Source organism: Dendrobium catenatum, unplaced genomic scaffold (assembly GCF_001605985.2).
Source record: "Dendrobium catenatum unplaced genomic scaffold, ASM160598v2 fragScaff_scaffold_621, whole genome shotgun sequence".
Lineage (NCBI taxonomy): Eukaryota > Viridiplantae > Streptophyta > Magnoliopsida > Asparagales > Orchidaceae > Dendrobium > Dendrobium catenatum.
Window position 1 is genome coordinate 19,189,391 of NW_021319083.1, and position 16,644 is coordinate 19,206,034.

Below are 16,644 nucleotides of genomic sequence, written 5' to 3' on the forward strand. Positions count from 1 at the left end.
ATATATACATATTTTATTGAAAAAAAAATGACGAAATATAGAAAGGACAAAAGTAAAAAAATATTATTTAAAATAATGAATTTATGTCATTTCATTGTATAATTAGATAAATTAATAAAATTTTTAAAAGGAGAGAATTTATATAAAATCTTTAAATTATATTGAGATAGTTTATTTTATAATAATTTATCATTTTAAAATTATAATTATTTAAAATTTCTTCAAAAATTTTAATTTATTATTTTTTTAATTTCAAAACAGAATAGGTAAAAACGAAGGAGATGCTAACGGATCGATTTTTTATTTTCACTCTCATTTTGGGCAACTGTTTTCGTTAGCACCGCACTTCTGGTGGGACATAGACAAAAAAAGACAAGGGTCAGCGGAAACTCGGAGTGGTAATATAACTAAGAGAATTGGACAACTTGCTGTAGGTTAAAACCCTACCCTGCGGTCCCGTAATACCTATGCGGGCGCCACTGCCGTCGCCCACTCAGGCCACTGAGCAGCCATCCTCCACCTTCCACCGTCCTCGCTCTCTCTCCTCGCGCTCTTTCCAGCTCTCTCTCTTATGGTTCATGTGAAGGGCCAAAAGGGAAGGGAGAGCGAAAAGATAGAAAAGGAGTCGCTCGCTGCTTATGATAGAGATTTTCAGTATTTATTGTATTCAGGTGGCGGTTTACCTCACTCATCTTCTTCTCTCTCTCCTCTTACGCATAAGAGGTCCAGATTTCTGGTATGGAATATGTAGTGACTGAGCTGCGAAGTTTTTAAATTTGGGTTTCGTAGCAAAGTTCTAAACTTTTCCGAGAGTATTTCACGGTCCGAGAGTATTTCACGGTATGGTTTTCCGCTGTCTTTAATTAGATTTCCTTGGCCGAATCCTTGAATTTTTTGTTTTCTTTTTCATAGGCGAGGTTTTGGAATAGATATGCATCGGATTTTTGCTATAGTTTGAGAAACCCGTAGGTTGGAATGAGAGGCATACCATGTTTCCTGCAAAACCTGGAAAAGTTGGTAACTCGCACCCGCTTTCAGCCAAGAAATTTGGCTCTTTTAGGTTTTGAATATGACCAGGGCCATCCTCCATGGTTTTCTGAAGGATGACTCTCGTTCTGTTGGTGCTTTACACGTCGAGGAGCATGGAACCATAAGCCAGCATCTTCGGAATCATATTCACCTCACAAACTGCATCCATCTCAAGAACCATATGCATCGCCACAGCCCAATTCAGGCGGAAAGATCTCTCATGAGGGACTTGGTTGTTCTTCAGAGGTCAAAGTCTCTCCGAGACCCCTCGACCAGCCCTCCCTCCTGGCTTTCCCCTTTTGTTATTGCCACATTGGTGAAGAGATCAGGAAAGGATGCTGGAGTTCACAGTGGGAGAAGATCTATTGGTGTTGATTTGGTAGGGGATGCCGGTCGGTTATCTGTCAGCCATCCCAAGGTTGCTGGCTTGGCCGCATTAAATGTTCCTCCAATAGGAACAAGTGGTGATCACAGTGCTGGTAGGGAAAGTAGGGATGGTGAAATGAGAAAGGAAGAAGATGGTAGCAGATTGAACCAAAGTGATAAGGCATCTCATTCTAGTCTACTTGGGAAGAATCCTCGTCTCAAGACACTCTCAGAGCAATTGGAAGAAATTCCCAGTCAGACTGATAATGAGATAACAAAACCTTCTCGCCATTGCCAACAAAGAGTCCAAAGAGGCGGAGGCGGTGATAGAAGAAGTAAAGAGTTGAAGGCAAGTGGTCATGCTCAGCTCAGTGGGTTTAGTAGAACGAAGAGGCGAAAGTTCAGAGGTTCCAGGAGGACTCATGGTTCAGTAGATTTAAGGGGTGGTAGAGTGCACAATGATATGTCGGTTGCTTCAACTTCGTTTCCCCAAGATTTTACACATCACAAATGTTGTTTGGGGGAGGAAAAGGAAGATCAAGATAATGCTGAAATGGATGTCAGTCAGGCTCCAAGGCATGGTTGTGGGATTCCATGGAATTGGTCAAGGATACATCATAGAGGTAAGACATTCCTGGATATTGCAGGCAGAAGCTTGGCTTGTGGGTTGTCTGAGTCGAGATTGAGGAAAGATGGAAGTTCTATTCAGCATAGCCAAAAGGAAAAGGATAATTTTAAAAATCCTATTACATCTCAACTATTATCTTCATCAACTGGATATGATTCAGAGGCCCTTCCATTCTTATTAGATCCATCTGGATCACCCGAAGGTAATTTGAATTCTTGTATGTCTCGGGCTTGCTCCGGGGAGCTCAGTATTTATGTTAATAACTGTCATGAACTAGATTCCGATCTTGTATCAGAAGCAAAATCAGGCAACCAGCACAATTCTACAGGGTATTGCAAAGGTAGACACAAAAATCTCACACAAAAGTATATGCCCAAGACATTTAAAGATCTTGTGGGACAAAACTTGGTAGTCCAGGCGCTTTCGAATGCTGTCTTGAGAGGAAAAGTTGGGTTGATATATGTCTTCTATGGGCCCCATGGAACTGGTAAAACCTCCTGTGCTCGAGTTTTTGCAAAAGCTCTGAATTGCCAGTCCACTGAACATGCTAAACCATGTGATGTGTGTAATTCCTGTATTTCACACAAGCTGGGCAAGAGTAAAAATTTGATTGAAGTGGGAGCAATTAGCACGTTTGACACTGGGAGAATTATGGATGCTCTAAATAATGCAATGCTATTCCCATCAACATCCCAGTACAAAGTTTTCATTGTTGACGACTGTGATACCTTGTCTCCTGATTTTTGGATGGCAATCTCGAAGGTTGCTCATCACGCTCCGCGACACGTGGTTTTTATCCTTGTCAGCTCTTCTCTCGATCATTTGCCTCATCTAATCATATCTAGGTGCCAGAAATTTTATTTTCCAAAAGTCAAGGAGTCAGATATCATCCTTACTTTGCAGTGGATTTCAACTAGTGAGGGCCTAGAAATTGATAAAGATGCACTGAAACTAATTGCTTCACGATCAGATGGATCCTTAAGAGATGCAGAGATGACCCTCGATCAGCTCAGTTTGCTTGGACAAAGAATTTCTCTTCCTCTTGTCCAGGAACTTGTAAGTAATTTCTAGATCATTCATTTTTGTCTCTTCTACCATGTCATCTAGAACTATATTTATGTACTAATTTTTGTGACAAGTTTTATGAAATTTATCGGACGGAAGCATATTGACTAAAATGAACCTTAAGATCTTGTTTCTATTACTTGTGAACTTTTTTCCTTACATTATTACTAAAGATGTATGAATTTCAAATTCTTGAAATGTAGCATAATGCAATGTAGAGCATACCTTGCTTTCTAATGCCACTTATGATAGTTTATTAATGCTAAATTCCTGAACAATGAAACATAATGAAATGTAGAGCATATTTGCTTCCTAATGCTACTCATGATACTTTATGAAGCTTAGCACTCTCTTGTTTGCAATGTATCATAATGAAAGTTGTGCACTGCCATTCTTATACGACCATATCTTCCTCATATTTCTACTTTATAAAGAAGAAATATGTTCATTTTATCTATAGGAAGTGGATCTTGATAATATAATTTGTTTTGCAAAGAGTTTCTTAACGTTCTCTGAGCAAAACTCAGGTTACTATCTTTTAAAATCTGTTCAATTTTTAAAATTGTAGAATATATTTAACTTTATCCTATATTCTCATTATTCAGAATTACAGAGAAGTTTGGAAATAATTAATCTTCTGTAATAAACATAGATCAACTTTGGAACTCCCACCAGGGCTTACTCAGTTTTTACTTTTTAGTCTATCATATGATAATTATAAATGCTTTCATTCTTTAAAGTTTGTTATAACTTTATGTACCATACAACATTATCATTTTAATTAGTCATATCCAAGCTATTTGGGACTAGTTTATGAATCCTCTTCGTTCTAATTGAAAGCTAAATGAGCTATTAACTTCACGGTTATAATTTTTTTTCTTCATAATTCTGGATAATCTATTTTAGTCATTTTCTTCCTAATTCTTTAAGATAAATTCAATCTAATCGCATTTTTGGTTATGCTTCCTTTGTTTATTTATAATATATATGTCTATTTCTTACTATCTTATCTTTAATATGTGCTATTCTAATTATCTCTTACATAATCATTTCACTGTATTTTTTACTTTTATTTATAGCTATCTTATTCTAAATTAAAAATAATGCCCACAAACAATATCAATTAATTTGAGTGGCATTTGTCATATAAAAGAATAAATATTTCTAATGAAGACCACTCATCATTAAATTCTTAAATGTACTTTATTGAGAATTATATTATTTTGGAATTCATCGAATTTTGGTGCTGAAATAATTTTAGTGATGTAAATGAATGTCAATGATTTTGATTTGCATTTTGGTCACACAAAAAATAAAAAAAATAAAAAGAATATGGATTGGAAAATTATCCTTTCCAATCACATGAGCTAGATCTATGAATTACTATGCTATTACACAGAACAAAGAAACGAGTAGTGGTAGTTGTCAAATCTTTATTTTTAGATTGGTAGTAAAGTAATAAATAGAGGTTTATGTAGAGAGATTAGCGGATAGTTTAGTGGTTAAAAGTAATCACTTTCTTATTAAATTAATGATAGGTATTATAGAGAGGCTCAGAGAGAAAAAGAATGAGAGTAATGAAGGGTGGGTGGGTTGGCTGTTTCTATTCTTCACTACCATACCCGAAATTGGGTTAGAATAGTGGTTTGCAATAGATGGGGAAGTGGAGTTTGATATCTACATGTTTCTTCTCTTTAGAGAGATATAATGAGATGCAGAGCAAACAAAGGTAGAAAAAAAGGGGAAGAAGTAGTATAATAGGACTTTACAATTTACTTGAGGACATGATAGTTGGGACCCCATGATATGATACCAAACTTCATGGCCTTAGAACGTGAAAATGAAAGCTTATTGATGTATAATTAGTGGACCCCGATACATAGGGCCTCCAGGTAATTTGTCTAATTAATATCTCATGCTACATGGACATGTGCATGCTATCTCATGTAACATGTAGACATACATTACTTGATGGGTTACTTGATATGCTATCTATTGATTCAAGATCCTATCTTAGATGCGTAATATCTTAAAACTCAGGCATCTTGAAATTGTTTATAGACCTCTCAATCATTTTCTCATATTGTGTGGCAATGTTCATGTTATATATCTATGGATCATCATCATCATCTTTTTTATCTCAATTACTTATGATTTTTTTTATGCATCCTCTCTTTCTATTCATTCGTGCATGTTGTTGCCCTTCGTGCTAAATTTAGTCTTCACAAATCATTTTGATCAACTTATATCCATGTTACCTTAGGTTTACTCTATCTCCTTCATAATCCTACAAAACTATTTTTGTCTATTTATCTAATGTTTGCATTTCTACCCTTTGTTTATATGTTCAATCATTAGAGTCTATTCTCAATTACTTCATTTGCAATACATTTCATTCTGATTATTCTTTTAATATAGTAATTTATTATTTTATTTTTCCTAGTTTAGTACACATTCATTTTTTCCCTCGTTTATATTATTCTCAACTTAGCTATCAACTATTTTTTAACTTCTCAACATTCGAATTCATAAATCATTACTAATTGAATTAAAGTTTTATAAAATTTATCTTTTCATATAATTTTTATCTCATAATACTCTTGAAATACTTCTTCATTCTAGCCACCTAAGCTTAACTCATCTATATTCCCATTTATCATTCTTATATATATATCAATTAATTGAAAAAAATGCAGATATACTTGAAGGGTAATTCCATTTCCTAGGGTGGCAGTCCTTGGAATGGGGACAGTGATCATATATTCTTTTCACGGTGTATCGTCTATTTATAAAACATATTTTTTTAACTGTGTTACGTTGGAAAATGTTATTCAAAATGTCTTTATTTTTAAATTTGGTAAAAGTTAAATATTTAATTTCTTTTTTGTTTTCATGGAAGCTAATTGTGTTTGATTAGCTTGATCAACGGGCCCAATTTTATTTGCACTATTCAGGTAGGTTTAGTTTCTGATGAAAAACTAGTGGACTTGCTTGATGTGGCTCTATCGGCAGACACGGTTGACACTATCAAAAGCTTAAGAGAGATTATAGAAGCTGGAGTGGAACCTCTAGCACTCATGTCACAACTTGCAACATTGATTACTGATATACTTGCAGGAAGTTACATATTTACAAGAGAAAGGCCTCGAAGAAAGTTTTTTCGCCGTCAAACTTGTGAGTAGATGCACCTTATGGTTCAACCTTTCATTTTCTGGAACATCCACAATCAAGTTGAGAAAAATTTCGTGTCTCTCTATTTAATGGAATTCTTTGTTTGTTACTGTTTTGTTCCCTTACAAACACTCTTTTTCATATTTTCATATGCTTTTGATTCAATGCCCAGTATCGAAGGAAGATATGGAGAAACTACGCCAAGCTTTGAGAACCCTTTCTGAAGCTGAGAAAAATTTGAGGCAGTCCAATGACAAATTAACTTGGCTCACAGCTGCTCTTTTGCAAATTGTTCCTGATCAACAATATACTCTGCCAACTTCTGTTGACACTAATTTGAACCAGACTCCATTGCTTGTTAACCATGCTGATGAGCGAATAGAAGTTGGGAATTCTGTTCATGAGGATGATGAGGCATTTTATAGTGATAGAGGATTAAACAGAAACTTAGAGCTTTATAGTCAGAGAGAAAGAGGAATTAAAAATGCCATGCACGCGAACAGTAAGAATGGCGATAGCAACAGCAACTGGAAGGAACGCTTTGAATACACTCCAAATGGAAAGGTGCACATTGCTCACACACCTGAAGCTTTGATGCGGTTGACTGGAGCCACTAAAGAAAACTTGAGCTATAAGTTTGACAGAAGATGTAAGGATTATGGAAAGATATGGCAAGAAGTTATTGAAAATATTCAACCGGATGCACTTAAACAATTTCTTTCGCAGGAGGGAAGGTTGAATTCTGTCCGCCTAGGTTCTGGTATGATCTTACTCTTTTAAAGATTTGTTTTCTCTGTTTCAATTTAAGATACAAGGATGCCTTGAATTTTCTAGCTGTATTGTAAATTTGCAGATATAATACCAGCATTTTGTAATTATAAAGCTATTGAAGATCTAATAGAAAAAACTTGTCTCATTTGGGGCTTGCATCTCTACCATACCTTCAGAACCAAGCTTGACCAATCAATAATCCATCATCATCATCGTCTTTATTAATCCTCAACACCGCCTTCATCACCATCACCGTTAAGTCAAATGATATGAGACAATAGCTAACTATAATTTGCAACTTTGTTTTTTATCAGTAATTACTAAAGTGAAAGTGAACATTCAGGTTTAATTATAAGATTATAAGATTATTTGACTTAAGGAAACGAACTCATTTAATGATAAAGATTGATTAAGCCTCATAAAATATGAATCAACTTCAAAACATGTCAGGCTCTTAAGGCACGAAATTCTATTCCTGAATGAACTTTTAAGCAGCTTGAACATACCCCAATAGTAAATTATGTTAAAATAAGTAGAGGTTTACAAACGAGCACAAAAACCTAACTGGCACGTTAAAGGTTTTGCTTGGGTTATCTGACGAAGCCCTTCTTTCTTGATGGTATTTATGTCAACATCAACTATGGTGACAGTCGAAGATCCCAAAGCCGTTGATGAACTTGAAGCGACTATGGTGGCAAACCTTCCTTGTATTGATAGTCACAAACCTCCCTTGTTTGATAAAAGTAGATCTTTTTTCACTTTCATAATTGGCTTGATCATGGGATGCTTATCTCGAGGGCAAATAATTTTGGGGAAGCCAATCTTATTTTTTTGTTTATGTTGTTCATGGTGCAACCAGAAATGTCAACCATAAAACATCGCCTTTCCCAACATATTAGGTGTATGTGGTAAGCCACAATGATAGTAACGAGAAACTTTGCTTTGATAGGGGCGTTATTATTCAATGAGAAGACTGTGACAGGTATCCATGAAATCATGTAGTGAAGTTACCACGGATGAAAAAGGCTTGTCAATACTTTACTAGAATTATATTGTTGTACAAATTTACAAGGTTTACTGATTATTGATATGGGAATTATGTAAGTTAGAATACCATTTCAGATTTTTGTGGTTAAAATTTTGATAAAGGATGCTGTTCTTCTTTCAACTGCAGCACCCACTGTGCAACTGGACTTTGGGTCACCTGATAGCAAATCCAAAGCTGAAAAATTTAGAGAACAGATTGTGCAAGCGTTTGCGTCTGTTCTTAATGCCACTGTGATACTTGAAATCAGATGCAACCCTCAGATAGATGGTAGACAAGATGTTCAAGTTACCGATGATATGCATGATCTCAGGAATGTTTCTTCTAGGATGATCAATATTCAACGATCAATTTCTAATCGCACCTCTCATTGCCAGCAGTCTGAAAACCTTCTGAGGCGGATACCTAAAGAAAATGCTATTAAAGGAAGTGGCTCGAGCCTTGCTAGAGAGCTACAGTTTGATTCTCTCGCTACGGAAAGAGGTATACTAATTAAGCAGTTCACAGCTCCTCAAAAGCGGGGCCGTATGATCCTTTTGAACTAACTAATGGCCTTGCAGATCGCAAGGGAAAAGGGTCAGAATGTGCATGGGTAGGAGAGGGATCTTCTTTGCAACAACATGGCGACACAAGTCTTGTATCTGGAAGGAAGGATTATGACGAGCAAAGTCATAGTAAAAGCTTAGTCAAAGGTAAAGTTTCCCTTGCTCATGTCATTCAGCAAGCTGAAGGTTGTGCAAACCATGGTGGTTGGTCCAGACACAGAGCAATCTCAATTGCCGAGAAACTTGAACAAGAAAACATGTGAGTTCCTAACCATTCTTTGCAAGTTAATTTTAACGAAACTCAAAATAGAATTCAGAGCATCTACTGGCACATGATCCTTGCAACAGATTAAAATCTTCCGTCAATCTAATCTTGGTTATTGCAACTATGAATGTCATTAGCCTTTTTCATGTACATTACCTAACATGCTTACCGGCATTTGTCTTTGAAAAGGCTTAGCCTAGATCGTGCCATTGTCTATAGGATAATTCATTGGATTTCTTGTTATTTGTTCACCATATTAAATTTACTTGCATTTAGGTTATTACCTCAAAAAACCACCAAGTGTAGGAGTCGGGAATTGCTTCTACATCGTACATTGATATTTTCCATTCTATGAAGAACAAAGATGATTTAGTTTCATTATTTGGTTATATTCTCTTATATTTAAGTTTTTATTTACAGCCAATGAGTACAATCACAGTGAAGGAAAAGTAATTATTTCCAACCTTAAAATATGGTGAACATTTAAGGGCTAGTTAAACGTCTCCAAATATTAAAAGATAAAAAAGGAACCGTCCACCTTGGTCCAAAAGAACTTTTTGGATTTATCGAAAGAAATGCTACAGAATAAGTTTCTTTTGGATGATTTCAAGCCGCACATATCAGTATTTGATTTTCTTATCACTGATGTGCAAATGAATTATAAGGAAATAATATACTAAGTCTTTTTGTGTTTTGATGTTGGAATGTTGTTTGCTAGAAAGTAGAAGTATTAGATTATTAAGTAATCATATCCTGCTACACTTGCCTTCTCAAGCTTTTAAAATATTTGGATTATATTTCTCTTAGGAAAAGGTTTTAAATCATTTTAAGCTTGAAACAAAGGGGAAATGTCACGACCCGTCCCGGATGCTCGATCTAACGAGGCGGGTACGAAAGGTCGGACGATAGTACATTTCCAAAAGTATAAGATAACTAGTCCTCAAAACTTTTACAAAAACTGAAGAGCCACTAAACACAAAAATCTATTTTACCTGTTGTCATTTGCACCTCGCCTTCTGTAAACATGTTCTTCTCTTTCAGCCATTACTTCTCTTAGGAATTACCTGAAACATTTAAACTCGTGGTTTGAGTTTACTAAGTAAACTCAGTGGGAATTATATAAATTTATCTTTATAAAAAAATGGATTAATATATGTTCTTTCTTTTCTTAATCTTTTTCTTTTATTTCATTAACTTATACTTCTTTGGATATTTTCATTTTTACTATTTCGAAACAATAATAACCTTAATCACACATGCAAATCAGTAACTAAAATAAAGAAATAGGAGATGTAGGAGAGAAATTGCCGGATGTATATCCAACAATGCACATAAATTTGATATAGAATCTAAATTTTGTCAAGCCCATAGACTGAAATTTACTACGTCTAAGTTTGTGGTGAAATCTAAATTTTATCAAACCATATGCTTAAAAATTACATGTTTAAGTTTAGAGGGAATCAAAATTTTATTAAACCATAAACTAAAGTTTTACTTGTCTTCAAGATCCTGTTTATAATAAAAAGCTGATAACCGGTAGTTTATCAGAATCTCCATAATTTGGCTAAAAAATAGAAGTTTTAAACCCTAAAATTCCATTTCTAGCAAATAACTGCAATTCGAAATACACCCGATCCTATAATTAGCCAATTATGAATCCTACTATAGTGTCCAAATTTCGTATAGGAGTAAAGCATAACTTTTGATTCCATTTACAGTGCAGAATACAACACTACAATAAATAGGCATATGCACAATAACTCAAATTGTCATGGCAATGCTAGGAAGTGCTTGCAAAAATTTAGGAAAAGTCTTGGGTAAAATTTGATTTCAGCAATTTCAGAAAACCAACGACAAAAAAATCAGGAATAGAACACACAAAACATTTTTTTATTGAATTTTTTATGAAAGAAAAGATAAGATACAAGTGGATATTCAACTGGAGAGGAAGATATTGCTCTCCCAAATCTCTAGCTGCCAACTAGAGCCCAAACACCCCAAGAGCAATCTAATTTTAGCAAATAACACATACCCCCAACTCTAGAAAAAAAAATCCCTACTTAAAGCACATAATAAACGACAAATACCCAAACGGCCCTCTCCCAATTCCCTCCCAAATCGGCCCTCAAATCAGTCCCCAAATCTACCATCTTCAATTAGAAAATATTTCCTAATTAATCATCTCCAAATCAGCCTCAAAATCTATCCTCTTCAATTAAGAAATATTTCCTAATTAATCCCCTCCAAATCAGCCCCAAAATTTGCCTTATTCGATAATAAATATTTTCTAATAAATCCCCTCCAAATCAATTTCCAAATCAACCACAACATCTGCCATATTCAATTAGGAAATATTTCTTAATTAATTCCCTCAAAATCAACCTGCAAGAGCTGGTCTAGGAAAGGATCGACTGGATTGGTCCAGGAGGGACCCGATCGAACAATACCTCCTCGCAAGGACCCACCTTGTTTGCGAGGTGGAAAAATAGCTCCCTCCTTAATTTGCTCGTTATCACAAACGGTGAGAATCTGAAGAGTTTGGTCCTTACACCTGTGCCCTGGTGTTTAGGGTGAAAACCATGAGATACCTCTTATCACATCTGAAACACAACCTTTTTGCCCTCTTCTCTTGTAGCTCTGTTTTTGTGAATTTCTTGAAGTTTTTCCCGGATCTTCCTCCTACAGTCTTCTCCTTTGGAGTCTCCCTAAGAGTACCCGGTGTCGGCTCCTTGGATGCTAAAAAGGTTGTGGTTATCCTGTACGAACCTCTTGAGCTACTACTACCAACCCATCTCTCCAGGTGCCTCTGATCCTCTACTAACTAGGCTAGCTCCATAGCCTCTCCCAAATCACGAGGCCTCATCACTAAACTGCTGATCGAATCTCTGGTTTGAGCCATTTCATAAAGTTTCCCTCCAGTACAATATTCGGAAGCCGATCCAGTCGTCTGGCTAGTTGCTTAAACTGCTCATGGTACTTCACCACCATTCCCTTGTGCGTTGAAGCGAAGAACTGCTCATAGAAATTTCCTCCCCTTCTAGTTCGGAAATGTTACAACAAGCAGTTCTTAAACTCTCTCTAGGTCTGTATGGGTCACCTCGTATCCCTCCATTAGTACCGTGCCAACACTTTACCCTCCAAGTACATCTTAGCCGCCATCAATCTCTCCTCCTTCGTCAATCTATTGACGGTAAAGTATCTTTCCACCCTGTATATCCACCCATGTGCATCATCTCCCTCAAAAATATACATCTTCAACTTCCTCACTCTCGGATCTCCTCTATTCCCCCTATTTCCTCCATAATTTTTCATTCCCCAAGGAGGTGGTTACCCCCAGGTTTCTCAATCATCCTTTCTACGCTCGTATCCAAACATTTCGTCAAATTCTCACATTCTCCTTTCAAATTCAGCACCCATTGGATCATAATCAGCCCCTCTCCTTTCAAATTCAACGTCCCTTCGATCATAATTAGCCCATCCTTTCAAATTCAACACCCCTTCGATCATAATTGGCTCCTCCCCTTTCAAATTCCGTCCTCTCCTCTCAAATTCAGCACCCCTTCTTTCATGTTTTACCTCCTCACACCTCTCCCCATACCCTCTACTCATCCCCTCCTTAGGAATAAGCTCTAGGGAAGGCATTCTCTCTTCACTCTCCAAAATCTTCACCTCCTGATCTTCCCCAATTCATAATTTCAGCCTTGTTCCCATATTACAGGTCACCTCTAAATGATGAAAGTGCGCACTTTCTATAAACGGGTAGCTCACAAAATTGGTAAAGGAATACGGGTAGTAGTATTTTTAAACTGAAGAATTAACTTACAAGTTTATTAAATAAAAAATCCCAAGTTATAATCATCTTATTGCCATTAATCTTAATATTGTTCTTGAATTAGTTTACATTTTCAGTTTATAAAATTTCATCATATCGGTTGTGTTCATAATATTATCCTTATTTTACAGGAGATTAGAATCCCGATCAAGAAGTTTGCTATGCTGGAAAGGCCCAAGAGTCACTCGATCAAAGGTAGTTTATTAACAATATTTGCTTCTCTTGAAAAATTGTTCTGCGCATGATCCGTTTTCAATTCAATGAATGTCTAACAAAAAATATATGCACTAGTTTCAGCAGCTTATTTTTTTTTTTTAAATTGAAAATCGGGCAAAATTCTTTGCATTAATTGAAGGAATCAGGTGTGAGAATACCACCTTATATTAAGGAAAATATATGGAGAGCTGACTAAGATAAAGGGACAGCTGCATTTCGAGAGCCAATGTTTGAATTTAAGCTAATTCGGTTCAACTCCTAGTGAAGATTTGAATATTACTAACCAATTAAAAATGAGTGATCCCTATACAGTAAAAATTCCAACCAAAAGGTGACCAAACGATTAAGCTTTGAAGTCATTGAAATGATTGGGATGAAGATTTGTTAAGGGAAAATTTTGGATTGAAATATATTTCCAAAATTTGAGTGTTGCGCCTTTATTAATATTCTAAGAGATGAGATGAAAAAGAGATTAAGAATCTTATTTACCATGCTTAATTAAATGAGAAACATGTGTTTTGTAGTCAGGTTGACCCCAAACAAAAACCTGACTTGAACTTGGTGCAAAAATTTCGGATTTGGGTCACTTGTAACATTCAAGTTTTGTTGTTGTACTTATTTAAATGTAATTTTACAACCAAAAAATAATGTGAGTACAACAGAGGCAATTACAAAAATTGCCATAGATGACTTCAAAAGAGGAGCAGTAATATTATTGTTTAGAGATTAATATATATATATATATATATATATATATAGAGATATATATATATATATATATATATATATATATAATTTTACAAGAAAGGAAATAATAATGAAAACATGTGATGAATCAAAGTACTGGTTATTGTTGAATAAATAAAAAAAAGGAAGAGAGATGCATCTCTTCACGCTCTCAATTTAGCCCCACTGTAAGCAACTGATTGTCAAAAGACGCAACTTTTCATTGCTACAATCGCCTTCAGTAATCTTACAATTAAAGAAGAAAAAAAATGAGAGCTCACACTTTCAATTCCTTCTAAATTCTTGTTCTTTGATCGAGCTGCTCTCTACTGTTCACTTTGTACGTAAACGTCACACGCATGGACTACGAAGGGTTCTCGTTCACGACCCACCTCCTATTTTGTGATGATTAAGTTATAATTGATTACTAATTTTGCGTGGTTCATATTTTTTGTTGATTTCTTTGAATTTATTTGATCATTTTATCATTGTTTGGGTTCTATTTTTAGATTTACTTGTTGCATTTAAGGAAAGCACATTATTGGCTAATTTAGTGGTTTGTATGATATGCATACATTGCATCTTTCTTGTTATCTTAGAAAACCATAACCCTAAATCATCTTGCATCACTCTACTATCTTATAACTCAGAGCTGAAAAAAAAGAAAAAAAATCTTATAATGCAGAGCTGGTTATACTATTGCTTCATTGTTTCATGTACTTTTTTCATTCTTATCGACTCTAATGCCATTATGACACCATTTGTTATCTTTTGTAAAATTTCATTTAAAATTTTAAATTAAAATTATTTTTCTTTACATAAAAGAAAAAAAATCTTATTTTGGGGAATGGGGGAATGAAGAAGGGTGAAAGGAAGCGGAGAATGTGGGGATTTAGGGGTTGAGGGAGGCTATAATGGAAATGATACTGATAATAACAGGTGAAACATATCAGCTATAAACAGTAAAAGGATATTTACTTTGATATGAATTTCTATTTTCCCATGAGATTCAAGTGTGTGATTTAACTTCATTCTCTGCAGTTTCTTCTTTCAAGAAATAGGACAAAGAATTCAAGATCCCTGCTGAAACTTTTAACCTGTAGTAGATGTTTATCTTCTAGATCTGCAAGGTAAAAGCACCTTTTGGTTATCTGCCTATATGATGTATAAGACCTTTCTGCTTTACTACAGTTTTAGTTCATGTCACACTTGTTTTAATCTTTTCAATGTGTTCTTTGATCAACCTTTTAAGAATGTGTACATTTATCATTATGCTTATGAATAAATCAATCTCCCAGATTTTTTTTAATGTTGTAACTTGTAAATCATTTGCCTATGCTAAGAAAGATAGAGGTAAATTTAAAAAGACATGGTTAGAAAATATTAGAAATGACATTTTTTTTGTTAGATTTAAATGAGAATTTGACTCTTAATTGAACACAATGGAGAAAAAAGATTTATGTAGCCGACTCAACTTAGTGGGATAAAAGTTGTTATTGTAGTATCTTGTAAAGTGTTTGAACTACTTCATATTTGTTCATTTTTTAAGATGCTATAAGGCTTCATTTGGGACGGCTTTCTTACTGCTTCTTAAAACAGTTTTTTAGTTCAAAAATTAAAAAATTAATACTAAAAAGCTGCTTCAAGAAGCAGTAAGAAAGCCATCCCAAATGAAGCCTAAGAAGGATCTTCAGTCTTATCTGCTCTGAAAAATATTGGTTGACCAGGCCAAAACTCATTTAACTGGTGACTGCTGATTCCGATTAATTTTGTCTTCTGAAGTTGTTGAAGACTGCATTCTTCAAATGAATTTTCAAGTTATTTCTTTGTTTCTACATTCTTTATGGATTAACACTATGAATTAGTCAGCCTTTTCATAAAATGTTTCATCCTAACAAACCATTTGATGCAAACTATGATATTTACTTCCATGAATGGTTAAATTGCTAGCTGGGTTCTAATGATTAATCATTGTTTTGGAATGTCACCTATCCATCAAAATAGCTATTTGGATAAAATTATGCTTCAATGGTGATTCATGGTGCCATATAACATCAACAGAAAGAAAAAAAGTTGTATTATATTTCTGCCCCTCAAATTTGGGGCTGTTAATAATTGGCTGCTTAATATTCAAAATCTGTTATTATGCCCTTCAAGTTTTGGAGAAATTCCAAAATTTAGTCCTTTGTTTGTATGCTATAGGTACCATTAAGGCTTTGATAGACTTTGGAAGAACGATAAACTGTTTTTCTCCAATTCTTTAACTTACAAATCGTGGAATATGGGCTGATACATTGTAAGGGGGTGGGAAGGATTTAGTGAAGTTGTGCTTGATGCATATAGAGGGGTGTACCTTTTGATGGACATCGGAGTGAACTTTAGCGCTCCACCCTTTTAAACAACTCTATAGTCCCTAAAGAAAAAAGCAAGATAAAAAGTTGATTTAGTTGATTTTTTCCAACTTAATTACTAAATTTGATCTGTTTGAAGGATGCTGCATTTAGCTTTGGCTTACTTTCTTTCCAAAATAGAACAAATAAATTTCCACGGAATTGATTAGTGACTCAAAAATATGACCCAGGATTGCTTCTCGGCATGCAGCAATTTGTCGAAAATACTCGCGGCATAATCTATTGCTTTAGCTTGTATTGAGAAGGTCAATCACCACTCAATCTAGACTTCAGTCTCTAGGATCCTAAAATGCCTCAATTTTTTTAGTCCGGATGATAAGCAAACTCCAAAACTAGTGGATCCTTCTAGATAGATTGAAACTTATAGGAATTGTTATGTATTAATTTATATGTTTTAAATATTTCTTTTATTTAAAATGCAAAAGAAATCACCACATTTTTTCATGCTCACCCCTCACAGGCATTGCCTCATCCACCGGCATCCCCTTTCGGCCACGCTCTCTTGTTCTACTTGCTTCTTGTGCTAGTATTGCCTGCATTGCTTGCTTGCTTTCACCATTTTTTGAATGTATTT

The 16,644-nt window shown here is 35.0% G+C and overlaps 1 protein-coding gene across 1 annotated transcript; it reads left to right on the forward strand.

The window, feature by feature from the left end:
• Nucleotides 1-455: 455 nt before the first annotated feature.
• On the forward strand, nt 456-14,968 carry LOC110115680 (protein STICHEL-like 3). Its single transcript, XM_028695233.1, has 8 exons — nt 456-822; nt 913-3,079; nt 6,043-6,262; nt 6,432-7,019; nt 8,205-8,558; nt 8,636-8,879; nt 12,849-12,912; nt 14,701-14,968. Exons 2-8 carry the CDS (start codon nt 1,070-1,072, stop codon nt 14,791-14,793), a joined length of 3,573 nt encoding a protein of 1,190 aa, XP_028551066.1. The 5' UTR covers nt 456-822; nt 913-1,069; the 3' UTR covers nt 14,794-14,968.
• Nucleotides 14,969-16,644: the final 1,676 nt, after the last annotated feature.